Source organism: Vipera berus, assembly GCF_964194415.1.
Source record: "Vipera berus genome assembly, chromosome: 2".
Classification (NCBI taxonomy): Eukaryota; Metazoa; Chordata; class Lepidosauria; order Squamata; family Viperidae; genus Vipera; species Vipera berus.
The window spans coordinates 252,542,073-252,570,034 of record NC_138203.1 but is presented as its reverse complement, the minus strand read 5'-3'; the positions used below and the strand labels follow the sequence as shown (position 1 = coordinate 252,570,034).

At 39.9% G+C, this 27,962-nt stretch overlaps 1 protein-coding gene across 4 annotated transcripts; it reads right to left on the bottom strand.

The window, feature by feature from the left end:
- Positions 1 to 557: 557 nt before the first annotated feature.
- On the bottom strand, positions 558 to 26,661 carry UBA3 (ubiquitin like modifier activating enzyme 3). 4 transcript variants are annotated; one of them, XM_081320748.1, is made up of 18 exons: positions 26,587 to 26,661; positions 26,315 to 26,380; positions 21,724 to 21,844; positions 20,583 to 20,663; positions 14,273 to 14,355; positions 12,067 to 12,147; positions 10,127 to 10,170; positions 9,910 to 9,974; positions 8,674 to 8,829; positions 8,480 to 8,582; positions 7,804 to 7,917; positions 7,058 to 7,111; positions 5,574 to 5,610; positions 5,409 to 5,490; positions 2,999 to 3,099; positions 2,808 to 2,871; positions 2,622 to 2,676; positions 558 to 791 (listed from the first exon to the last, which is right to left on the bottom strand). In XM_081320748.1, exons 1-18 carry the CDS (start codon positions 26,604 to 26,606, stop codon positions 703 to 705), a joined length of 1,416 nt encoding a protein of 471 aa, XP_081176874.1. In that variant the 5' UTR covers positions 26,607 to 26,661; the 3' UTR covers positions 558 to 702. The 4 variants fall into 4 exon arrangements, with proteins under 4 accessions (XP_081176874.1, XP_081176877.1, XP_081176875.1 ...); XM_081320751.1 differs by having other exon boundaries at positions 21,724 to 21,867; positions 26,587 to 26,615; XM_081320749.1 differs by lacking the exon at positions 9,910 to 9,974 and having other exon boundaries at positions 12,044 to 12,147.
- Between the last annotated feature and the right edge of the window lie 1,301 nt (positions 26,662 to 27,962).

The following is a 27,962-nucleotide window of genomic DNA, read 5'->3' as shown; positions in this document are numbered from 1 at the left end:
TAAAATTTACATTCATTCTGCAATTCTCAACCTCGTAGTACCCGCATAAATTAACAAAATAGGTTAATTTTAGATAATATTTATTAATATTTATTAAGTCTAATAGTGAAACACCAATACTGGATATCAGTGGGCAACACCATGCATAGTACTAATATTTGCCAATATACAAATTTAATTTTCATCCATAGATGGTGCGGTACCTGTGTACAATCTTTCACTCAGTTTGCGGGGGGGGGGGGGAATCTAAATTTGGCAGTATGTATAACTGACAATTCAATCAAGGCATTAACTAAAGTGAGAAATAGGCTGCTTTATGAAACGATGTCTGAACTAAATTATATTACAATGTAGTTTGAATCTCTGTCCACTGTACTCTTGTGTGCATCCAGAATTCATGGGTGCTTTAAGAATGAATCCACTGGCCTTCAGATTCATGTAGAGAAGAATGTTGGCATTATGAGATTACAAATTGAATAAAATTACTATACAACAGCTTTCTGTTCATTATGAGCTTTTTACACAAGTAACATCAACCAAATATTGGTTTGCAAGAGTAGTTCTAAAATAAGAGCAATTTATTTAAACTTCCAACAATACTTATATAAATAGAGATTATGTCAGGATAACTCAGCTTTCTTCCCCCTGTACGTAAGTAGTCGAGATGTTTTCCAGTGCCTCTTTATATCACCTGTATTCGTATCAAGTAGTAAATTGAAGTCTGAAAAGTACAGTTTGCGGTGTGGTGACATCCGCAACTGCAAGCTCTTGACCATCAACGAGGCCCAGTTCTGCAATGTTAAAAGCATAATATTTAAAAGTCATTTCTATATAGAGATATATTTCCAAAATTGAAACAAAGCAAATAAATCTGAATTTTTGATGGAACAAAAACACATTTGGAGAAATCTGAAATAGAGCAGATATAAAGCTTCTGTTACTCTATAAAATATGTATAATTAGGTTCGTTCAGAATTATTTGTGTACTGGTAACCCTCGAATTACAGCCACAACTGAGCTCATAATTTCTGTTGTCAAGTAAGGTAAAGGAGTTTTGCCCCATTTTACGAGATTTTTGCCACAGTTGTTAAGTGAATCACTGCAGTTGTTGAATCACGCAGTCATTTGGCAAATTGGCTTCCCCCACTGTCTTTACTTGTCGGAAGCCAGCTGGGAAGATTACAAACGGTGATCACGTGACCCTGGGAGAGTGCAACTGTCATAAATAACGACATTTCCCAAGCACTCAGTTTTTATCACATGGCCATGTGGATGGTGCAACCATCTCAAGTGTGAAAACTGGTCATGTCACTTTTTTTCAGTGCCGTAGTACTTTCTGAAAGGTCACTAAATGAATGATGGTAAATCAAGGACTACCTGTGTAACATATACCAAAACATCATTATAAAATTATCAGTTTTATTTTAAAATTCTTTTGATTTTTTGTTACAGTTGGCACAAGCTATTGACTCTAAATGGACCAACTCTTGTTTTTGCCTTTTTAACAAAAGTGGTAGGTAAATTCTTGTCACTGAAAATAAGAAAAACTTAAGTGCTGCATAAGCAACTCAAAAGCAATTGATTATATAGAAATTTGACATACCTATTATTTGTAAAGCTGCTGGTCATTGATGGTTTTATGCAAAATTCAAGGTGCTAGTAATGGTGTTCAAAGCCCTCCATGGCATGGGGCCGGAGTACCTCAGGGAACATCTGCTGCCGGCATCAAGCTCCCTGCGCCCTGTGCGTTCCCACAGAGAGGGCCTCCTCAGGGTGCCACCGGTCAGAGAATGCCGACTGGTGGCCCCCAGGGGGAGATCCTTCTCTGTGGGCGCCCCGGAGCTATGGAACCAGTTACCGGTTGAGCTCCGGACGGCGCCCGATCTGCGCTCCTTTCGCCGCGATCTGAAAACATACTTGTTCGAGCAAGCCGGCCTGGCCTGAGGGGGGATTGGTGGGGTTTTTATCATTTTTATTGGGGTTTTTACTATGTATCAATTGTATTTTAATCGGGCATGCATTTAATTATCTTTTAGTTTTTGTAAATTTCTGTGTTTTATTCTTGCCCTGTACACCGCCCTGAGTCCTCCGGGAGAAGGGCGGTATAGAAATATTAATAAATTAAATTAAATTAAATTAAAATATATGATTTACTCAAATATTGTCAATAGTTCTTTCAATCTGTTCATTGCTGCAATGACACAGCAAAAATGATGCTGAGCTGACAATGTTCATTTCTTTACTCCATCACTTCACTTTTCTTTCCACTATGCAGTTATATAATAGGAATCCCACTAAGATGAATGATGGCCCACAGAACTCCTACCTGTCATTTTTTATCACTTTGTGTGTGTATACATTCTAATAGTGTTATATACCTGGCTTATATTGCTGTTTCAACACCTGTAAGCTTTGAAGAAAATTATTTTAATGTGGAAGTGGATGCCACTGTGCTTTATTAGATGCCAATACCGTATGCCATATTTGCCTAAAGCAATTTTTAGAAACATTTTCTGACACCTATTGCATACCAGATGAATAGGCATCAAGCAGTGCACATACTTTTTCAAAATTTAGCGGCATGTCCCAACATGATTTAATTGTTAACTATTAAAGATTACCTTTTAAAGTCTTTGAAAGGTTTGGCCTTGTTCGTTCTTCAATTGAAGCTACTGACTGCAGAAGGAGAAAAAATATACAACATGCATTTTATTATTTTACCTAGGTCCACAAACACGCATACTGATTTTTACTTAAATCTGCACAAATGTGAGTGCTAAAATGAATCACAAATATATATTATTTACCTGTAAATAAAGTGTTTTATTTTTTCCATATACTGTAGCAGTTATTGCAGGAGATTTCATTTGTCTGTACAGGAAAAAAAATCAAGACAACTAATCAAAATTTTAAAACAGGTATCTCCATGATTTACTGAACCTACATTTTTAGACTCTAATATTATTTACAAATTTATAAATAAGTATCCAATACTTACAATGAAGCACTATTAGTTAAATAATCCAAGACTTCCTGTAGTTTAGCTGATGGAGAAAATTCTATATTTTGAGGAAGTTGACTACAAGCCAGACAATTCTCCTGGAAAGCAACAAATGAAACATCTGATATCATTTTTTAAAAAAGTAGTAATAAAATAAAAAAGGCTAGAATTCTATGGTGAGGGCAATAATGTTTCCAAAAGAAAGGAATAGATGAGGAGCACTTTTAAATCTGAACGATCCAGCACTAACTACCTTCCCCAAACAATAAAACTCTAATTCAGTGATGGCAAACCTTTTAGACCCCGAGTGCCCAAACTGCAACCCAAAACCCACTTATGTATCCTCGGGTGCTGGGTGGGCGTGGCCTATTAGGGGGCATGGCTTCGGTGGTAATGGCAGACTGGGTGGGACTAAAAAGTTCAATCAATCAATTCCAACTTTACGAGATCTTTTTTTTCCCCACGAGAAATTGAAATTGATTGATTGATTGAACGTTGTTGGTTTTTTTGCACACGGCGGTGGAAGCCTAAAGTGAAAAGGTTTTATAAAAACCAGCTGAAGGCCTAGGACTGGGGCAACAACACGCGTGCCTACAAAGAGGGCTCTGTGTGCCACCTGTGGCACGCATGCCATAGGTTCGCCGCTACGGCTCTAATCAATTAGTCCCTTCTACTGAAGCCAAGCCTTATATCTGTCAGAACTCCCCCGCTTCCGTTCCATTCTCTGTTGCAGAGAATGGGCCTAAACTACCATGAGATCACACGAGATCAGTCACATGACATCTCACGCCACTGATCTCGCATGATCTTTAGGCCTCCATTCTCTGTGAACGCACCAAAGGCCTGGAGCAACCAAGAAAGCAAAGGATCTCTCGATCTTCACAAGATGAGTATCCTCAGGCCTAGTGTCTACGGCAGGGGTAGGCAACCTTGGCTTTTTTATGACTCGTGGACTTCAACTCCCAGAATTCCTGAGCCAGCCATGCTGACTCAGGAATTCTGGGAGTTGAAGTCGAGTCATAAAAGAGCCAAGGTTGCCTACCCCAGGTCTAGGGAGACCCAAGGGGGGTGGGAGGGAGGGAATAGCCAGGATAAATGTTGCAGTGCCCACTGCAGTCATTTGTAAGAGTGAACGACTGCCGCGGTGCAATAAGCACCCTAGGAGGTGCTTATCGCATAACTTCGAATGTTCACTAAGAGAACGCTCACAACTCAGGGATTACCTGTACTTGCAAAACTATTTTTAGTCATAGCTTAGCCTCCTCCTGTACTATTGTAATTATGCTTGCATACAGCTGGATCAAGCTTTTCTAACGGGGAATCAAAAGCAATGCTATTTGCTTCAACATATAAGAGTACACAAGAACTGCTAATTTCCGTAACAGGTATTACTGAGTATTTTTGCTCCTTATAAAGGTTGTTATTGCTGCGTAGCCTACAAATGAAATATTGCTATTGAACAGATGTATGTGAACTTTAGCATCAATGTGAGTGAAAAAGGAATATCAGCCGAGCTTTTTTTCTTTTTTATTCTAAATACATGTACGCAGAACAGGCATTCAAACCTAAAGAGCAGGGCTTTTTTTCTCATAGAACACTCAGAACGGAGTTCCGGCACCTTTTTTGGATGAAACCTTGTAGGGTAGCCAAGGTGGGTTGTATGACATGTTTGAGTTCCGGCACCTTTTTCTTTTACAAAAAAAGCACTGCTAAAGAGGATAAACCTGTTCTAAAAGAAATCTGTGAATGCCTGGTCATGTGCTCCACCTGTGGCTAAGCAACAGACAATGAAGAACTAGAATCTTTGGTCAAGAGTCCAAAAAATTACAAGCATATCAATCAGAAAAGGACATGTAGGTGGCTGCAAGAAGGAAATTATGCTCTTTCCTTCTACTAATGGAAACCACTTCTACTCATTGAAGCTCATCAGAGGATACTATTTATAGCCTTTTATTATTCCAATCTAATTGCTTTATTTAATAATGGGGGGGAGCATAAAAGCATAACCAGCTTCTTGTATATATGTCAAATGACAAAGTATGCTGATTCTGCGATTTCAATGACTTAAGAGTACTTGCAGCTTTTGAACAAAATTCAATTGAAGCATCTATTAAAATATGCTAATTTTCTCCAGCATTGGAATAAGTACGATATAAGCATTACCATACCAATGGCAACTCTAGGTCAGGACACACATCATATTCTCTTTAGTAACCTTAACAGATGAGTTCTTATCATCATCTAACATGCCCTTTCCAATAAAAAAACAGCCAACAAGACAGATTAATACAAAATTTGAATTAGGATAGTTAAAAAAATTTGAGTTTCTGGGTACAGTACTTGAGAATAAAGTAACTGAAGATCAAAATCAAACAAAGGTAAGAAAATTGTATGTAGCAATACTAACCTTCTTTTCAGCTTCAAACGTGTATGTATAAAGACCATCAACATCATTGAACACCAAATAGTTGTTCAGAGGCATGTATGCACTGCAAGAAAACATCTATTAGTATATAAGCAGGAAGCTTGCTCAGGGTTTATAAGCAGCTAGCTCACAAAAATATTAAGTTACCTTGTGGCTATTTTAAATACTTCAGTGGCGCATATAGCTAGAAATAAAAAAAATTAAATATTTAAAAGGGAAAATTACAGGTAAAGCATACTGTTTATAACAACCTAGAAACATAAGAATTTTAGTTGTGCTTAAATAATCCTGAAAGTTTGATATGTTTATATTTAAGAAAGTTAGATTTTATTTAAATAAAGTTACGTACTAAGCATGGGCAGGGAAAGTTTCTGGAACTTGACTCACAAGGAAGCCATTTAATGGGCAAATCTTATAGCTTTCCTTCCTCCCCCCCCCCCCCCCCCCCGCTTTGGAATGTTCACCCAACAATGGCAAAAAGGAAACTAATGCTTCTATTTACACCCTTTGGTGAGTAAAGGATTACTAGAGTAAGCAATTACACAATGGGGAATATAGAACAAAAGCAATCTGCTAATGCCACTGTTTGCCTAGTGCACTTGCAGTAAGCCCATAGCTACTTAAGGAGGCAAACAATAAAACTAATTATAGAATCTTGTCAGTATCAGGCAGCAGAAGGAGCAAGTGGGAGGGTTCTAATTAAAGTCACAGAGCTGTTAATTTGCATTTAGCACTTTGGAGGGAAGAATTGTACTGCAGAGAAAACAGCTCATGAAGAGATGTTTAAGCAAGCTCCTCATCCTGCAAACGGGGTGAGGGGAGAAAGGACCAGGCATAGGACAACACATAATGACTGCAATGGTGAACATGTGAAACAGAGAAAAATGCTGCAAAGGTCACAAAATTACTTTTTGATCATTGTGATGACTGCATCATCGCTGTTCAAGGCAGTTACTAAACTATATCCCAGTAATACATAACTTTCAATGGGTCAATTTTAACTACTTAAAAGACTTCAAGAAGAGCTTCGTTTTCACAAACATCTTCTAGAAAGCTAGCAAAATCAGGGAAAGCCAGACCTACTTTGTAAAGTTTTTCCATAAAACAAGCCCACCCCCCCCAAAGCAACCCCTCCTAGCTTCCCCTTCCCCCATTTTTTGTAGTGATGGATTATCAGCATTTCCCCCCATACATTTCATGATTCTAATTGAAAAGGGAATTTTAGTACCAAGTTATATATTAAACTAAACACAGCCAGGATTTTTAACCCTATGTTCCCTAAATCTAGTTTGTATATATAATTGCTGAAATATAACATTCTAAAGACTACATTTCTACCCAACTGTTCTCAGCTCAACTCTAAATTTATTTATTGAGAGATAAACCCAATTCATTTCACTGCAGTTTACTGGCAGTAAGCCCCTTTCACCTTGGCATGAACTTCCTTTTCAGGATACATATAGGTTGTTCTGTTATTCTGTTAAGTGTGTGCCATAAAATTCATTTTCTGATCTGTTTAGGCTGGTCTTGTATAGAGAGAAAAATCATCAGAAACTGACCCTGTTTTCATCTGGAATCCATAGCATTATTGTTAAACACAAAGAAGAAGTTGATTTCTGATAGTACTATACCTGCAATTACAGCATTTGTAGATGCTACTGCTGGAATGATCCGCTTTACAACTCCTGCATTTGGGGAATACACCATGTTATTTTCTTTTTTTACAGAAAACAGAAATAAAACGCATTGTCCACCTGTGGACTAATTTAGCGACTAACAATAACTCCAAGCAGAGTATCTTTAGAATTAACAGCTGCAGTTTTATTTTATTTTATTTATTTTAATTCCATTTATATCCCGCCCTTCTCCGAAGACTCAGGGAGGCTTACAAGCTTAGCAGTAGCCTTCATTCTATGTATATGCCTGCTTATTAGGGCTTTCAGCCCCCGCCAAGCGGCATTATTACAAAGTCAGCTTATTGCCCCCAACAATCTGGGTCCTCAGATTAAGGAATGGGAAACTATTCTGCCTTGGTAAGAGACTTTCTGACTCTGCCCTACCTGGGATCACAAGAGCATGGGTGGTGCTGTTCGTAACGGGAAGGGCAGCAAACAAATTTAATAAATAAATAGAAAATAAAAATAACTGACCAGAGTTAACACTTTCAGACTTTTTTGAACTTTGGAGAAGGGCATATTTTACTGTGAAAACATGGGTTCTATAATGTCAGCCTTGTCCATTCTGTGGGTCACAACAGAGTATTTGCACAGCTTGCGAATAAACACAGCCAGCCCATCCCGAGCCACAACTGAGTATAAAAAGTTAATCATCAGAATAAAAATACAAAGTTGACCAAAGAGCTCTTGCTGAGTCTTACCTTGTGTAAGCCTATATGTTAGACCTTTAATATTAAACTGTGATGCCCTCTCTATAGATTTTTCAAAAATCCATTGTATATGTTCTGGGTCATCTCCATCTACGAAAACACCTTCTGCAATGGAATAGATAAAGCATTTTGTTTATACTATTTTCATTATCTGTAATTTATCTTACATTAAAACTATATCCTTTGAACAATGTGCAACCATTCAAAGTTATGACAGACCCCACCCCAATGCCCTCCCTGAATTGATGTGACATTTCAGGCGCTCTTTATAGTGTCATGTATTCATATAACCATGATATTTACATTTCTGCCAACCCCTTCCCTCATCATTTACTTCTGGTTTTCAGCAAAAAAAACAACTATAGTGAAAAATAGGTTTTGCTCAATGATATTGGCATTCACGTAACAACCATCTCAAAAAAGGTCATAAAATCAGATCAGTCATGTGCGTGACCCATTTTACAAATATCAAGACTTAACAACCATAATGGGCAGACACCATTACAGTGTACCAGTAATTTGAATAAATTTTAAAGGATTTATTTTTTTCCAAATCAGAAAAATTACAATAGAATGAAGCAGGTTTACCATGATCTTAACTGTATCAGACAAGGCAAGAGATATTCTGTAAATTACTATTTCATTTTTAAAGAGTTTATTCATTTACCGCCAAAAGGTTGTTCCCTGGGCCACTGCAATATTCTAACATACTCGATACAATGTTCTGGTAGACGAGGCATTGAAGCAATTGTACACATGGGAAAATTTACCTGGAAAAAATAAACAGAGGAATCAAGCTGGATTTTGCAAGAGGTTTAAAAGAATGACTGTTTTTAAAAAAGATGACTGTTTTTCAGTTACCTGTGGTGGGTAAAGTTCAAGTGTACATTCAATACAAGCTGTCATGCCTGGAATAATCACACGTGCATTTCCTTTAAAACCTTCTGTTCCTCCATCAATCAAAGGTATAATAGAAGTTGGATCTATCACCCCATCTTCATAGTTTAAAAGGGAAATCTAGGGAACAAAATAGAATGTATTGTATTAGGTTCCTTCCTTCTTTCTCTCAGCAACAAAATGTATAATTCAGCAAGATAAACTATAGGATTAACAGCAGTGGCCATTTCTGGTCCACAGAGTGTAACAGAATTATAACAATCCAACTTTCAAACTTAAGAGGAAATTATTATGTCTCATTTCAGTTAAGTACCTTGAGTCTGTGTGTACTGTATAGCAATAGCACTTAGACTTATATACCACTTCATAGTGTTTTATAGCGCTCTCTAAGCAGTTTACAGAGTCAGCATATTGTCCCCAACAATCTGGGTCCTCAAATTATTGGTGCAAATTAAGCATGTATTGATATAGTTTATATATGCAATATAATCCTTGGCTGCAAGGGAATGCTAGTCTAATTTCTGTATTGCAAATGAAAAGCATGTGTTATCAATAGCTGCAGTAAAGAACCAGCTCATTAGAACAAGGGTCCCCAACCCCAGGTCTGTGGACTAGTACCAGGCTGCAGCATGCCAGCAACTGGGCTGCACAAACAAAGAAAGCCCCATCTGCAAGGTTCAAGCAGCATACAAAACCACGCACCCTCAGGTCTGTGGAAAAACCTCTCTCCATGGAACTGGTCCCTGGTGCCCAAAAGGTTGGGGACCTCTGCATTAGAACCTATCAACTATAATAATAAATTGGTGTTGGTGGAAAATACAACTGAGTCAATTATATGTTAAACCAATTTTTCAAATTCTAATTTCATATATCTGTTTTCTTAATTAGAAAAAAATATTCTTATATTCAGAAGAAGGGAAAACAAAGTTTTATTGAAGTTCTATCAAAATCAATGTGAAACTCATTGTAGTACATCTAAGCCATAATCTTGTGAATCACTTATGTGGATTTTGAATATTAACCCAAGACTAAAAGCACAGAAATTTATGAAAAGAATGTGCATGATCATATACCTAAAAAGAATGTTGTCATCATATATTTTATATCAGAACTAAAAATGAAACATTTATTCTCGTATTACAGAATTCTAGTATCCATATTTTGTAAAAAAACAAAACAAATTTTAATAAAAATACTTACCAACATGCCATTTATCCATCTTCTTGCAATTATTGAATCCAAACCACATACAATTATATGAAACTCTAAAAGAAATCAAATATAATCATTCCTTTATTCCAACACAATTAGCTATAATTACAGTGTATGAGTTGAGAATTCTCTTCTTTCTTAAGGAAAAGATTATCATCTTACTTGAAAAAACAGGAATTGCTATTTTTGCAGCACAACAACTTACGTCTATAGAAACTGTCATCCAGATCCTGAATCTTTTTATAATGTCTGAAAACACACAGTAAAGGAATTAAACAATTATCTGGTCACTGTAGAATGGCTATTAATAATGTCACAGTTTACAAAGAGAACAAGTAGTTAACACTAACACTAAATGATTTAAACAGCTCCCCAATTGATTAACTGTTTTTTATTTGAAGCATTTGAAACATTATGTAAAATTAAATTGAAGAAGTGCAGAAGCTTTTATGGAATAAACTAACCATTTTCAACAATTGGCCAAAAACAGATGGCAGTGCATGTTTCATCAATGGGTTTCTAAAAGTATATAAGCCAATATTGTGGCAAATAGTTGCTGGAATATTCTCTCTGTTTTGCATTTAAGTCAGAACTGATTCCTGGCAACTATCATGGACAAGTCCATGCAGGTTTGAGGGCAACATTTTTGGAAGGGTTTTGCCATTGCCTTCTTATGATTGAGAAATAGTCTCTGTTCCAATGAAATCCAATTGGCTTCTATACCTAACGGAGGATTAGAATTTATCCAGTCCTACTCCAGTGCCTTGTTCAATAGACTAAATCAACTCTCATTCTCATATACACACACATATAGGTAAAGGTTCCCCCGCACATGCGTGCTAGTCGTTTCCGACTCTAGGGGCCGGTGCTCATCTCTGTTTCAAAGCCGAAGAGCCAGCGCTTGTGAGAGGACGTCTCCGTGGTCATGTGGCCGGCATGACTAGACGCCAAAGGCGCATGGAACGCTGTTACCTTCCCACCAGAGTGGTCTCTATTTTTCTACTTGCATTTTTACGTGCTTTCGAAATGCTAGGTTGGCAGAAGCTGGGACGAGTAGCAGGCGCTCACTCTGTTACACGGCACTCGGGATTCGACCCGCCAAACTGCCGACCTGATCGACAAGCTCAGCGTCCTAATCCACTGAGCCACCGCGTCCCTTTACACACACATATAGGAATGTGCAAACACTACTGTTTTGGAGAACATTGTAGTGTTCTATTTTTCTTCAAGATTGCATCAATTTGGTCACTTCTGAGGAATTCTGGTTATCATAAAGATAGTCCTTGCTTACTGACTGTTTGAATTTATGATGGACTTTTAATAAATTACTCATAGCCTGCCATCAAAGTTATGCCTGCCACCCTCACAATGACATAATTGCATTTCAGGTGCTTGGCAACCACTTTGCATTTATGATCTGTTGTAATGACCACAATTTGCAGCATTTTTACCATTTTCCAACAAAAATTGGCAAAAATGCCCATTGGATAGTCTAGATTTGCTGAATGACTGTGGTGACTCAACAACCATAATAAAAACAGTTGTAAAATTGAGTCAGGTCATACGATCTGCTTAATGATTGCAACAACTTAAAACCAAGTTCTGGGCTTAGTTGTGGTTATAAGTCAAGGACTATCTGTCGTTTTCTAGGAGAATGATTTGAACAGATATGCCTTTGGGTTTATTCAGTGTGGTTTTTCTTATAGTTTTCTACTCCTGAAAGGCTCTGAACTACTTAAAAAATGTTAATGAGAATACATAAGTGTGGACAGGTAAAAATTAACATTAGCTGTTGTATATTTCATCAGCAATATTAATGTATGTTGCTTTACAAAACAAAATCTATCCTAATAAAGGTAATGTTCACAGGTAAAGTACATATAATATCAGAGTAAATGTTTAGTTAAGAAGATTCCAAGGTGCAATTACCTGTTATAGCACTACAAATACAGTATGTAGAATGAATATTCCTTGCAGCTTTTAAAAGCAACCATTGCCTTTTAATGCCACAGAACGACTCTAACAATAAAGAAAAGACAGGACTGAAGCTATCCACTTCTAAAAGTATTCTGTGGGTTTTTTTAAAAAAAAAAAATTTTTTTAGAGAACCCAAGCAACATACAGTATTTCTTCATGGAAGGATACGGTACAACTGCACAATTGGGAATGCGGCTATTGAGAAACTCAGCAGCGACTTCTGCCTTAGGACGTCCAACATCTTTAGGTCTGCAAAGTAAAGCACACGTTAGGGAATTAAATTTAAATTTCTCACACTAATAAAATGCATTCTGTATCAACAATGATGTCAGCTCTTCAAAGTAAGCAAAATCAAAGATAAGGCAGAAAATTCACACTTTCCCAGCAATCAATTTTTAAATGAATTATTTCAGTTTCCCCTTTGAAATACAGTTATTAGGCCAAATCAGTTTTGGAGAATATTGTGCTAGTTTACAAACCCTATTTATTTTACACCTTTATAATACTGGTATAGTCAACAGAGGTATTGCAACATTATAATATTCCTCTGTTACAATAATAATACTGTAATCAATAATACTGGTGCAATCAAGAAAAGGTTTATGATTTGAATAAAACCAACAAAGTAGGGAAATGAGCAGGGGTCTTCAAACTTGGCCCTTTTATGACTTGTGGACTTCAACTCCCAGAATTCCTCAACCAAGCACGCTGGCTGAGGAATTCTGGGAGTTGAAGTCCACAAGTTTTAAAAGTGCCAAGTTTGAAGACCACTGGAATTGAGAATAGTTTAATTGCAACAAACTACATGGGACTGACATTTGTTTTTCCAAAACCATTAGTCAGGAATCTGAAATGTGTAAGCAAAAAAAAACAAGAAGCGAGGGACAAAATTTCCCCCAAATAAACAAGAATTGGTCTGGGCCATATGGTTAAACAATAAACTACTAATTATATACCTAATTTAATAAGGCTTAAATATTATCATATATTTAAATAAGCATTTCCTATCAATGTAACTTTACTTGCTCCCATTATCCCAGGCTTTTGACCCAAATCCTGAGACCCAATTACATGAAATCTCTTCAAACACCTACTTCCCACAGGGTAACCAATCTGATCTCTGATAATGGAGAGGCAAATGCCACACTTTCCCAATTGCCTGGGGAAGGAGATGTCTCCCAAATCTCCTGAGATTTAGACAAGTGAGGGAGTTGCAAGTACTTTAAGAAGATATAGAGTTGTATAAACAGAGTTCTATATCTTTTCTGATTAACCTCAGAAAAATGTGATTAGGTGCTTCACAATACTTATTGTTCTGAGAACAGAGCATCTGGTGAAATTCGTACATTTAAACCTTCCAGCAAATCATATTCATCTTCCTATTGCAAAGGTGGTCTTCTACTTTTCCCGAAACAAACCTTCAAACCTTACATCAGTATGGTTCAAAGCAGACTGGAAGGTTCTGCATATACATATATATCACTGTGTTTTTTTTAAACCTCCTAAACCTGAAGAACCATATAGTTCACTACATATTAAAGTGTTTCTTGCTTCCAAATACATCTCTATTAATTGACCTGGATTGATCAGATATGGCTTGATAACAAAACAGACAACTGTTGTTAGAAGCAAGCTTTGTTAGATGCCTGGTGCATACACTAAATATTTTTCTTGCCAGCAGAACAGGTTTTATTGAATTGGAACTTCACATAACAAACAGCAAGATTTCCTCAAAAGTGCTATTTTGATATCTGATAGGCAAAGCTTCACAGAATTATCCTGACTGAAATGCTTCTTATATCCCCCAAATTAATAAGACAATAAACTGTGAAAAAGGCAGATAAAAAATGATAAAGATAGTGATGATGTACTTTAGGAGAGAGAGAATTAAATTTATTATTGCTATTATTAAATTTGCACTCAATTTCAGTTCAATTCTCAATAGAAATTTAAAACATTCATGGTAAGAGTACAGGGGTAAAATAAAACTTCTAACTGTGAACTAAGACCAACACAAACAATACAATTAAAGATGGCTTCAAATAGGTTAATTCCACCTTAAACATCTGTCTAAGTGTCCTCAGGGTTGCTGTCAATCTGATCTCTAGAAGGAAACTCTCCAGAGGATTGATGCTGCCCCTGAAAATCAGGGGAATCTTCCTTTGGCACCATTTATTTGCTAATGGTGGGGCACGAGACATAATTTTTCCCTAGATGATCTAAAAAGTCCAACAGATCAGGTTGGAATGGTATGGATCTTTGCGCAAAAGAATTCAGATTCACTGAATTCTGCTATCAGAAGTCATACAGAAATTAACGGATTGTCTGAGTATATAGTTCATGCACAAAGAGAAGGGTTACGTTTAAAACTTACCGAAACAAGAATTGCCTGTTTAAATTAGATACATCAATAGTGTCCATATCGATTACATGAATCTGTCTAAAACCGGATAGTGCCTGCAAAGGCAGAGAAAAGGTTATAAAAATATATATTATTTTCTTTGTTGTGAACTTGCTGCTTTTGAAAAATATCAATATTTGGCAGTATTGCACTTTATAATAAAGGACCTGGACATGTCATACTCGGCAGCTCTTATTTGAAGCCACACATCCTACGAAGTCTGCCCAGCTAAAATTTGATAAAAAAAAATCTATGGAACGTATTTCTGCTTTATGGGATGGGAACACAACCTCAAGGAGAGACGGTGCTGCCAAAAAAAAAAAAAAACCCGGTCCCATGTCATGTAGGCTTCAAAGGTGATAACCAGCACCTGGAATTGCACCTGGAATGAAACAGGGAGATACAGCAGCTCACGCTACAGCAGCGTAATATGGGTGAATTTAGTGCACTCAAGGTTATACGCTGCTATGTTCTGGACCTGCACAGGTAGTCCTTGGTTAATGACCACTCATTCAGTAACAATTTGAAGTTACAACTTGCGAGGAACCCTCAACATTCCAGCCATCTCAGCAACCCTGCAGACAGGTAATAGCAATTTGGATGCTTGGCAACCTGCTCACACGCCTCTGCCTGCACTCCGTAGTGCATGCCACTCACACAGCACCATAGCTGCCTCCAGCTCTCCCTCCCACACCTGAGAGAAGTCACCCCATGCCTGCTCAGCCATGTTTGCACCACAGCAGCCTATTAGCTTATTAACCTGCTTGTGAGACACCCGGGACTTGCAACTTCATGCTGGCTTTCCCCATCGATCCTGCTTGTGATGGTAATGGGAATTGCTGGGATTGCCATTGCTAGAGCAAGAAGGTCATGTGATGTTGCCCATTATGGCTGCGTCACTTGGGGATGGAAATTCTGATACCAATTACCATCATTATGGTAATTGGTATCAGAATTTCTGATTTCAGCACGTGGTACCGGGAGCGAGGATGAGCAGCCACCTGAGCTCAGGCTCGTGTATTTTAATGCCAGGTCTGTAATGAATAAAGCACCTCTCATTCACGATCTGATTGAGGAGGAGCATGCGGACCTGGCTTGCATTACGGAGACCTGGTTGGGCCCAGAGGGCGGGGTCCCCCTGGTTGATCTTAGCCCATCAGGTTTCCGGGTGCTGCACCAGCCTAGGGCTCAAGGTAGGGGCGGTGGAGTGGCAGTTGTTGTGAGGGAGACCTTATGTCCGCGGGAGGCCACCATAGTCCAGATAGCCGGGTGTGAGTCCCTCCTCCTGAGATGTGGTCCCAGAGCTCAGTTGGGCTTGCTGTTGGTGTATATTTCACCTAGACACGTGGCAGCAGCCCTGCCTGAGCTTCTCGATATCCTCTCAGGGTTGGTGGTTGAGTTCCCCAAACTTATAGTTTTGGGTGACTTCAACCTACCATCCCTGGGGGGATCATCTGAGTTAGCTCGGGAGTTCATGGCTTCCATGACGGCCATGGACCTGAAGCAGGTTATTCTGGGCCCAACTCACGGAGGGGGTCACACGCTCGATCTGGTTTTTCTATCTGGACGGTGGTTAGATGATCTTGGGGGGGGGGTTCCCCAATTAATTTACCCCTGTCATGGACCGATCATCATCTCCTGCGGATGGTCTTCCGTTTTGCCACTCCCTGTCGTGGGGTTGCTGAGCCAACAAGATGGTTCCGCCCTAGGCGCCTTATGGACCCTGAGCGGTTCCAAACGGCGCTTGGGCCCCCACCTGCCTCCTTTGCTCACAGCTCGGTCAATGCCCTGGTGGAAGCCTGGGAAAGGGCAGCCACAGAGGCACTCGACCAAGTTGTACCCATGCGGCCCTTGACCCGACGCAGATCCCAACGGGCCCCATGGTTCTCCATGGAGCTCCGCGAGATGAAGCGTCGGAGACGGGGCCTAGAGAGCTGTTGGAGGTCCAGCCGATCCGAATCCGACCGGTTACGACTAAGGTCGTTTACGAGAACTTATCTCGCAGCATTGAGGGTGGCTAGGTCTAACCACTTTGCCACCCTCATTGCGTCCGCAGAGAATCGCCCGGCTGCCCTGTTTAGGGTGACTCGCTCTCTCCTTAATCAGGAGGTGAGGGAGGAACCCTTGCAGGGTCGAGCCGAGGAGTTTAGTCGATTTCTGTCGGACAAAATCGCTCGGATCCGGACCGGTTTGGACTCCGACTGGGCAGAGTCTGTCGAAGAGGATACGGGCGGTCTTGTCGATTTAATCTGGGAAGAGTTCGATCCTGTGACCCCTGAAGAAGTGGACAAGATCATGGGGAAGCTGAGCTCCACCACGTGTTTGTTGGACCCGTGCCCCTCCTGGCTGACTTATGCAGCCCGGGATGGGACACGAGGCTGGCTCCAGGCAGTGATTACTGCTTCTTTGAGTCAGGGTAGTTTTCCCGCCGCCTTGAAGGAGGCGGTGGTGAGACCCCTCCTCAAGAAGCCGGCCTTGGACCCAGCAATTTTAAACAACTATCGTCCGGTCTCCAACCTTCGGTTTTTGGTGAAGGTTGTTGAGAGCGTGGTGGCGCATCAGCTCCCTTTGTTCTTGGAGGAAGCTGACTACCTAGACCCGTACCAATTGGGTTTCAGGCCCGGGTACAGCACGGAGACAGCATTGGTCGCGCTGGTGAATGATCTCTGGCGGGCTCGGGACAGGGGTTGTTCCTCTGTCCTAGTCCTTTTAGACCTCTCAGCGGCTTTTGATACCATCGACCATGGTATCCTGCTGCGACGTCTCAGGGGGTTAGGAGTGGGAGGCACGGTTTTCCAGTGGTTCTCCTCTTACCTCCTGGGACGTTCGCAGTCGGTGTTGGCAGGGGGGCAGAGATCGACCCTGAGACCTCTCATTTGTGGAGTTCCTCAGGGATCGGTTCTCTCGCCTCTCCTGTTCAACATCTATATGAAGCCGCTGGGTGAGATCATTCGTGGTTTTTGAGTTGGGTATCACCAATATGCTGATGATACCCAACTTTTTATTTCCACCCCAAACCACCCCAGCGATGCCCTCGACGTGATGTCCCGTTGCCTGGAGGCGGTCCGGGTCTGGATGGGGAGGAACAGGCTTCGACTCAACCCTGACAAGACTGAGTGGCTGTTCGTGCCGGCATCCCGGGAAATTCCGATTATCCCATCATTGGCCATGGGGGGTGAGCTATTACCCCCCGTAGATAGGGCTCGCAACTTGGGGGTCCTTCTAGATTCACAGCTCTCTTTGGAAGAGCATATTGGAGCTGTGACTAGGGGGGCCTTTGCCCAGGTTCGCCTGGTGCGCCAGTTGCGGCCCTATCTAGACCGGGATGCCTTGCGCACAGTCACTCATGCGCTCGTGACCTCTCGTCTAGACTACTGTAATGCTCTCTACATGGGGCTGCCCTTGAGGTCCACCCGGAGACTCCAGCTGGTGCAGAATGCAGCCGCGCGAGTTGTCTTGGGAGTTTCCCGATACTCCCATGTTACACCTCTGCTCCACGAGCTGCATTGGCTACCGGTTGCTCTCCGGGTGAGGTTCAAGGTGTTAGTTATGACGTACAAAGCCCTTCATGGCATGGGTCCGGATTACCTACGGCAACACCTGCGACCGGCGTCAACGTCCCTCCGTCCAGTGCGCTCCCACAGAGAGGGCCTCCTCAGGGTGCCGCCGATCAAAGAATGCCGATTGGCGACCCCCAGGGGGAGAGCGTTCTCTGTGGGCGCGCCAGACCTTTGGAACAGCTTACCGGTTGAGCTCCGGATGGCCCCCGACCTTCGCTCCTTCCGGCGCGATCTTAAAACATTCTTTTTCGAACAAGCTGGCCTGGTCTGACGGGGTGGGGTTGGGTTTTTTAAAATTAGTTTTTAACTTAATATGTATTGATTTTATGGGCATGATGTTTAATTGGTTTTTAATGGTTTTTTAATTTTTGTATTTGATTTTTATTGTGTATTGCCCTGTTCACCGCCCTGAGTCCTTCGGGAGAAGGGCGGTATAGAAATCAAATTATTAAATTATTATTAATTAAATTAAAGTGAGATTACCTGTAGTAGCCTCTGGGTGGTTTTCAAGGACTGCCCCACATAGAGTGCATGGCAGTAATCCAAACAGGAAGTAACCAAGACATGAGCAAGGACTCCCCAACAAGGAAAGGGAGCAATTAGCAGAGAAGATGGATCTATGCAAAAGCCCCCTAACCATTCTTGTCACTTGGTCATCGAGCAGAAGCTGTTGAGTCTAGAAGGGGGTGCCATCCCATTCAAACTCAAAAATGACATATCACCAGACCTTGGTGTTTTTTGGGGGCAGGGGGGGCAGCGAAGACTCAAAGCCAATCCACCTTGCCAGGGTTGAATCAACTAAGTTTATTCCCATTCAGACATTCACAGCTTCCAACACTTGGTCAGCACTACCACAGCATAACCTATCCAGCCAGGATGGAGATGTATAACTGGGTAACTTTCATGAGAACTTATTTTTCAGTTGTGTCCTCTTGCATGAATTAACTAAAATGAAAGTTGTGTCAGTTAATGACACAACCAAATACCTTTCTTTTGTCCATGCAAAACTGCAGTTCATTTCATTCCAACCAGTATGACCAACTTGACCTATAAGTCTGCAGGTAGATTTTAAAATTTTCATTTCGCCTTCATTGCAACTAAGGCAACCTAGTTCATCCTTTTAAGTTCTTCCTTACAAATTAACGTTTGTTACTATTTTGCAAAAGTTGCCAATATTTTAAATAAACTGGGTGGACCTCTGAAAAAAATGCTCATATTTTTGTTTTATAAGGTTACATAGATATGAACAATCTGATGGATGTGTTTTATTTATTCTTTCTGTAATTTAATAATAACAACAATAACAACAACCAAAAGTTGGAAGGCACCTTGGAGGTCATCTAGTCCAACCCTCTGCTCAGGCAGGAAACCCTATAGCAGTGATGGCAAACCTTTTAGAGACCGAGTGCTCAGACTGCAACCCAAAACCCACTTATGTATCATTGGGTGCCGAGTGGGCATGGCCCATTAGGTGGGTGAGGTGTTGGGTGGGCATGGCTATGGTGGTCATGGCAGACTGGGTGGGACTAAAAAAGTTCAATCAATCAATTCCAACTTTGCAAGATCTTTTTTTTCTGCGAGAAGTTGAAATTGATTGATTGAATCTTTTTTTTTGCACACGGTGGTGGAGGCCTAAAGTGAAAAGGTTTTATAAAACCCAGCTGAAGGCCTAGGACTGGGGTAACAGTGCATGTGCCCACATAGAGGGCTCTGCGTGCCACCTGTGGCACGCGTGTTATAGGTTCACCACCACGGCCCTATACCATTTCAGACAAATGGCTGTCTAGTCTCTTCTTAAAAACTTCCAGTGTTGGAGCATTCACAGCTTCTGGAGGCAGATTGTTCCACTGATTAATTGTTCTAACTGTCAGGAAGTTTCTCCTTAGTTCTAGGTTGCTTCCCTCCTTGACTAGTTTCCATCCATTGCTTCTTGTCCTGCCTTCGGGTGCTTTGGAGAATAGCTTGACTCCCTCTTCTTTGTAGCAGCCCCTGAGATATTGGAACACTGCTATCATGTCACCCCTCGCCCTTCTCTTCATTAAACTACACAAACCCAATCCCAGCAACTGTTCCTTATATGTTTTAGCCTCAAGTCTCCTGATCATCTTTGTTGCTCTTCTCTGTACTCTTTCTAGAGTCTCAACATCTTTTTTACCTCATGGTGACCAAAACTGGATGCAGTATTCCAAGTGTGGCCTTACCAAGGCATTGTAAAGTGGTATTAATACTTCACATGATCTTGATTGTATCCCTCTGTTAATGCAGCCTAGCACTGTGTTGGCTTTTTTGGCAGCTGCAGCACACTGCTGGCTCATATTTAAGTGACTGTCCACTAGGAGTCCCAAGATCCCTCTCACAGTTGCTACTATTGAGCAAGGTACCACCTGTACTATATCTGTTCATTTGGTTTTTCTTGCCTAAATGTAGAACCTTACTTTTTTCACCATTGAATTTCATTTTGTTACATAGTGCCCAATGTTCAAGTCTGTCAAGATCCTCCTTTATCTTAAGCCTATCTTCTGGAGTGTTGGCTATTCCTGCCAATTTATTTTTTAAAATTTCTGCCTGCTATTTAAACCTTTTTGCCTGAAAACTCTTGTATTTTATGTATATGCACATCAAACCATATGGCACGATCCACTCAGCATAAATCAAGAGAAGACCAAGCAAAATCATAGTAAATAAGTGAATAGGGTAAAATGTAAAAAGATTTTAAAAATTACCAGATTTTTCAGGAGTTCACATCCCAATCCTCCAGCTCCAATTACTAGAACTTTACATGTATTTAGGAGAAAATCAAGAGGCTGTAAAAAAACCAAAACAAGCAATTTATTGAAAGTAAAACATAATACTTTCACAAAAATGATTGCATTAAACAAATACCTAAAAAAGCCAAAACTTGCACAATACACTGAAAATCATAATTTGCCTTCTGGCAGTATAGAATTACTACAGAAAATCCTGCATTGATGCTTCTACATGCAATAAATATTTAAACATAATGCAAAGAATCTAATGGCAATACAAGTAACATCAATGGATTTAACATCACACTGCATATTTCTGAATTAATTGGTGTATATCATGACACTTTTATTATAGTCTTTAAATGCTGCCCTCTGTGTGCAAAGCAATGTTTTCTAATTTATGTGCACGTACAAAATACACAGGAACACACATGCTTATATATTCAGTAGTGAATTCCACTGACGTAAGGATTAATTTTTCTCAGACTATATTCTTTAAATTATATGTGCATTTACTAATCAGGGTTTGGAATAGAATTAATGAGTACTCTCAGATTTATTTTAATCAATATCAAAATGATCAGATGCAGAGAAAAATCTTGATGACCAGAAACATTCAGCAAGTGTGCACACATACCATGAGGTGGTTGGAAAAACGAAATACACAATTCCATAGTAATCTATTTTTTCTTAAATCAGAAGGCTAAAGGTTCAGTGTTAAAACCATTCATTTTATCCATCTTCCTATAGTTAAATGTGTGTTTAAATATCTCGAGTGTATAATTCAAGATTTTTAAGAACTGCATTTATAAACTGGTAATATATATGACAAAACTGAAATAAACAATTTAAAATTATATTTACTCTTTTCAATATAGCTTCTGTAATTTCATAGTTTCTTCTTCTCTGCCAAATGTCCCAAGATTTTATTCTTAAAGATTTTTGGTACTGATATGATCTTTTTTCACATTTTGCAAAACAATTTACCATATAGAACATTAGTTGGTTATTTTTTAGAAGTTTGCAGACTTGCTCATCTTTCATTACTGAGTGACAAACAAAAGCATTCACAATAGTTTGCATCACAATACTTGTATTTAAAAGAACCATTTCTCACTTGAGTGCCTGGCTCGAAATCAGGGTGTGTGAATGGTCCAGATCGCTCGAGGAACTTCTTGACATGGTTCCAGCGACCTTCCCAGTCTCCATTGTCCCCACACCCACCATCAACAGCCATTCTGCACAGAACATAGAAACTCAGCTGCAAAAAACGTATGAAAACACACACAAATAGACAAAAAAACAGGATCCCTCCAAGCTTAGCTTTTCCCTTTGACCTGCTGAAATATGTTTAGTACTATACAAGTCATAATGAACTAGGTATTATCAGTTTCATTGGATAATATTAAGCAAATAAAGTACACTGCTATAAAAAAATTGACTATGATGACTGTGGTCAATTAACATATACCTGTTTATTGTAGATTTACTAAAAAAAATCCTGTTAAAATTAAATTAAGTATTAAGTTATGTAGTCATAAAAACTGAATGTTCAAGTTTAACTTTTCAGGATAAATATGAAAATATTTGAATTTAAAAAGAAAAAAAGCAAAAATCTACTTACTCAGGTCCTGTTTACAAAAAATTCAATTAAGCTTGGGGCATTTGACATAGGTGCATACAGGCCATCCAATCTGATGATCAATTGTTTGAATAATTCATTTTCAAATCTGATAAATAATCCAAATACTTTTGAAAGACCTAATTTAAATAATTTAAAATTTAGACATGTACTCTAGTATATTTTTTTCAATTGTATTGCTATCCTGTGATTAGTTTTTAATTATGCTTCACTTGGGGGGGTGTAAAAGTTTTCATATGGATCTCCCGAAAGGAGAGATAAGAATGGTAGTCTTTCATAATGTTAAAAATTAACATGAAACTGGCAATTCCTGGGAACTGATGTTCTTAATGTAGATATGGAAACATTCCAAATATGAAATGTTTTAGGCTCATAAAAATCAATTTCCAACTTACTATCCATCATAGAATCAGAGCTTTATATGAGTTGTTCTGATTATTCTGGAAGCATTCCAAGCTCAAAATGGTTCCATCTGAGCCTTACAAAACTAAGCTGCTTTAAGTCTGGAATCAGAGATATGGATTGGAAATTTTTCCCCTTCGTGTAGTTTGAAATCATGATTTTGTTGCTGTTACATAGCAAATTGTCCAATATTGTTTCCAATATTCCATTGAAAATAATTTTCTCCTGCATATGGAAGCTTTTAATTTCCTCTAAATATACAGTTTTTTCACATCTAATACAGTCAAAAGACTTGTGCAGGCTATGGATATTAAAAAATGCTGTGTTATTTGCACAAAAAATATTTTCTGGAATGTCCTCATCTCTATACAAAAAATACTTGCATACCTGGTCAGAACAATCTGCATTAAGCTCAAAATGTTTGAAATGTGAAACACTGGACACATTTTATAAAATTGGGAAATACTATATTTTGCAGCCAATAAATATTTTACATTATTTTATTTTAAATAAATTACTTTTACGATTTTGTGTTTGGGAAAACTTTCATTCCCAAGACATGTAACCCAAGTATTAAACCTTTCCCACAATACTTGTATCCTTTAATTTTAAAAGCCAAAATAGTATGTCTATTTTTTATGTGATAGGTGATATGTGATAGATTTCATTTCAAGACTGCTATTATGGTCCCTTTATACTGCCAAAAGCTATAAAATTGGGATGGAAATTATGCTAATTAAAAATCACTTCACAAATTTAGGGAGTAACCATACCCAGAGTTATCTTTGTTCAGTTTATCTTCAATATAAAATTAGTTAACTGCTAATAATGCTAATCATTCTTTTCTTTCTACATTATGTGCTGGCAATGTAAAATATCATGAAGAGACATCCATCCCCTTTTAATCTCTGTAGGAGTATCACTTAATATTTTAGCAGTTAATTTATTAGCAAATAACTTTTTTTTGACAAAGTTTAAGAGCCTTACTTTGAATTTTTTTAATGTTTGTAAAATGTTGATGCACAAGTACCCTTTATTAAAAATGTGGTTGAAGTGTGTGAATGAAATTCTCAATCATAGTTTTTAATGAAGTAGGAAGGACAACATCCAGTTTAGAGTGGTGTTGAATTCACATAATTCCATACTTCTGAATCTTCCCTGCATATAGAAATCCATTAGAAGAGAAATGGTTCCATCCTAATTGGCTTCTTCCCAATCTGAAGTTGCATAATCTAGAGATACAGTTCTGTGAAAAACTATTTTTTTCCTATTTTTGGATTTTCCACATTTTTGGCATTTAATGTCAACAATGTTTCATGTCGATCCTACTGATGTGTATGGGGAGTTTTAATAAACAAATCAAACCAAAGTTAGGTACTTGATTCATTTATTTCTTAATGTTATCTAATATAGATATGTGCCGATGTGAAAAAGTAATAACCCCTCAGATGCAATAATCAGCAGTACAATCTAAGAATGGAAACCAAATGGTTCCTATAATTACCAGGGTCTTACATTGTCAAATTAGGATTTTTATGAGGATTGTCATTTCAGGTCTTGCTATAACAAAGCTACAAATAGCCCTCATTTAGCAATCACAATTGGGATAGGCAGTTTTATCATTAAGCAAAGTGGTCACTAAATGGAAAACCACCTGATCATGACTGTGGTTTTCTTTTACTCATTTCCTCACCCTTTGGAATAATCACCCCAGTGCAGTGATAATCAGTAAAAAGGGAATTAACATTAGTGTTTATATGAGGGGAGGGGGAGACTACAACACAATAAGAAGGCACACAATGGGGAACGCACTTCAAAAGGAATGTGCTAGCTCCAGCTGTTTGCCTAATACAAGTGCAGCTGCCAGTTCCCAGCCACCTGAGAAGCAAATAAAGGCCTTTAGTATGAAATTGATTAGGATCTTGTCAGTGTCAATCAGCAGAGAGGAGGGTTCTAATCAGTTAAGATCACACAGCTGAGCTTGTTAATTTGCAGTTAGCACTTTTTAGGGAAGTGCTGCAAAAAAAGCAGATCAGGCAGATTGCTTGTTTAGACAACCCCAATACGGGACAGCAAAAAATAGGACAGGCACTGGACAACATATATTAAATGCCTAATGGTGAACAGTCACCAAAGAGGTTATCAATACAGGCATTGACAGCAAAGTTACTCTTTCATTACTGTTGTAACTGCCAAGGTAATTGTCGCTGTCCAAGGTCTATTCGTAGATGACAATTTGGGAGCTGTCACTAAGAAATAAAACATTTTAGAAAATCCAAAAGGGGATAAATACTTTCTCACAGAACTGTAATCTCCTGAGGAGAAACCAAGGGAATTCACATCTTTGATTAACAGATTCTTGTGATCAGTTTTTTCATGTTACATATAGCTTAATTCTTCCCAACAAGTTTTGGCACATTCCTTACCACAATCATTACAATTTTTAATCTCTTCAATCTGATAGTATTCTCTCTTGGACATGACATATTAGTCCTGCATTGAAACAACTCCACTTGTTGCCAGTTGCACAGTATACTTATACAAAGCCTAATGCAGCAATGACTCAAATTTCCCACTCCTTATGAGAACAGGCAAAGGTACACAAAGCGTCCTTTCCAAGTTTTTCTGCAGAAATATTTGACCATAATTGTATTCTATGAAGTGGCCTGTACTAACGGAACAAGCTGCTGCTGAAATTAAGTCGGAAGGGATTCAAAAAGACCCTTCTTCACGAACATTCATTAGATTCATTTGCTAATTTTACAATACTCTATTTTGCGTCTGCGTAACTTGCCCCAATTGGATAATACATTTAAGTTTCATTTAAAAACAACAAGCTTTTAGCTAATTATATCAGTGAGTATAAATATGTTTTTAAAATCACCCAAATTCTCTTTCCCTCCCTTTCTACTCGGCTTGCCTTGAAACACAAAAAGTTAGAAGCTACTTTGCAGGAATTGAAGTTGCCTTTAAAAAAATAAAATAAAATTACCGCTACAGGTTTAGGGTCTCCACCTACAACCAATCAATCAGAATAGAGCTGGAAGAGACCTCGGAGGTATTGTAGTCCAACCCCCTAGCTCAAGCAGGAGACCCTATATACCAAGGGTAGGCAACCTCGGCTCTTTTATGACTCGTGGACTTCAACTCCCAGAATTCCTCCGTCAGCATAGCTACTGAGGAATTCTGGGAGTTGAAGTCCACGAGTCATAAAAGAGCCGAGATTGCCTACCCTTGCTATAGGCAACCTGGCTCTTTTATGACTCGTGGACTTCAACTCCCAGAATTCCTCAGTCAGCATAGCTACTGAGGAATTCTGGGAGTTGAAGTCCACGAGTCATAAAAGAGCCGAGATTGCCTACCCTTGCTATAGGCAACCTTGGCTCTTTTATGACTCGTGGACTTCAACTCCCAGAATTCCTGAGCCACCATTTCAGACAAGTGACTGTCCATGAATGCCATAAACAGCATTACTGCTGCTGCCGCCGCCCCGGCCTTTCCAGGGCAGTAGACGCTTGTCCCAAGGGCTCTGCGAAACAGCCAGGGCGGCGGCGGTGGTGGTGAAGGCAACCCGGGCTCCTGCCTCCCTTCCGAACAACCTCCGCCCCGCGTCCCCGACTCCCTTCCTCCTGGGCGCCCCCCCCCCGCCCTAGCCCGCACTGACCCCATCTCTCTCTGCCTCTCTCCCGCTAGCCGCCGCCGCTCCTCTAGCCTCCTTCTTTTCTTCTCCCTATAACGAGAGAGAATAAAAGAAGGGTCAGTCGCCGACCGGGTCAGGCTCAAGCCTCGCTCCACCGCCACGACCACGAAGGCGGTGGGTGGGGACAGAGGCGAAAGGGGGGGGGCTCCTCCCCGCCACCATCCCGGAGCCTGTTCCAGGCAGCGACGGCGGGGAGGGATTAAGGAAGGGAAACGGGCAGGCGCGGTGGTACTTACGGCTCCTCACCATCCGCCATAGCCCCTTCTTTTTTTTTTCCCCCTTCTTTTTTCCCCCCTCTCCCTCTCGATCTCTCTCTCTCTCTTCCCACAATGCACCACGACAGGAAGTTTCTTGCCGGCCACGTGCTGAAGCCATAGAGTTCTGTTTTGCCGGCTCTGAGCGAGAGCTTGTTGTTGGTAGTGTTGTTGTTGCTGGTCTCCGAGGAGACGTTAAAAGGTTACGGCAGCCCATCGCTGGTTGCCAAGGTGCGGGTCTCGCAAAGCAAACAATGACATAAAATTGTGCTGTGCTGAGGGGCTTGGGAATGTGTATCAAAGAATGTATATGTCAAGAAATGCTAGCTTTCCCTGCAATCAAGACTGGGTGCTTCTCGCTTGCAAATCGGAGCCGGACGTGTTGAATTGGTCTCTTAAAAACCGGAATCACAATCGTTTTAGTCAGAGGTCTTCAAACATGGCCCTTTTATGACTTGTGGACTTCAACTCCCAGAATTCCTCAGCCAGCAATGCTGGCTGAGGAATTCTGGGAGTTGAAGTCCACAAGTCATAAAAGGGCCAAGTTTGAAGACCCCTGGTTTTAGTGTTAAAAGTTCCCAAAGGGACGAGATACCAATGCAGGGCGCCGGTAGAGCGCTACCTAGGGGATGTCTCTGGGAAAGGCAGCCATAATATCCATGGGGACTCCAGAAAAATGACCTAATGCTGCAACAAAACCACCGGGGATGGAATAATTTATTTATTTATTTTTATTTTAATTCCATTTATATCCCGCCCTTCTCCGAAGACTCAGGGCGGCTTTACAAACTTAGCAATAGCCTTCATTCTATGTATATGCCTGCTTATTAGGGCTTTCCCCCCCCAAGCGGCATTATTACAAAGTCGGCTTATTGCCCCCAACAATCTGGGTCCTCATTTTACCTACCTCGGAAGGATGGAAGGCTGAGTCAACCTTGAGCCTGGTGGGATGCGAACCTGGACTAATTGCAGGCAGCTGGTGTTACTTAAGGAGGCATTAGCCCACTGCTCCACCAAAGTGCTTCTCGCCAAAAAACAAAGTTTGAAACGATGAAACTCTAGGATTAAATAGGCAGCGTTAACTTTTTCTGTTCGTCCCTCTGCGCCATAACGAGGCTGGATTTGGTGTGGATTTTTTTCATTATGTATTGAACCTGCAGTCCGGGTCGAAAGCCTGTTGAAAGTGTTAAAAACTAATCCCTTTCCGTCTAGAATCTAGAAGATGAAATTAAAATTCTCAAGGGGGTCATTACGGATCAGAATATGAAGTTGCTCTTTCTTCTTTTTAAATACTCGAAGTGCGAGATGAGAACCTTTGAATAGGGCTTCTAGATCGGAGCTTCAGTTTTGTTGTTCCG

Excerpts from the sequence above, each read along its gene's own strand:
- UBA3 (XM_081320748.1), bottom strand. The coding sequence starts at position 26,606 with ATGGCGGATGGTGAGGAGCC. Across the intron at positions 7,112-7,803 it reads AACATATAGGCTTACACAAG|GAGTTGTAAAGCGGATCATT; the intron begins GTAAGACTCAGC and ends CCCCAAATGCAG. Across the intron at positions 5,491-5,573 it reads GTATTTAAAATAGCCACAAG|TGCATACATGCCTCTGAACA; the intron begins GTAACTTAATAT and ends GTTTTCTTGCAG.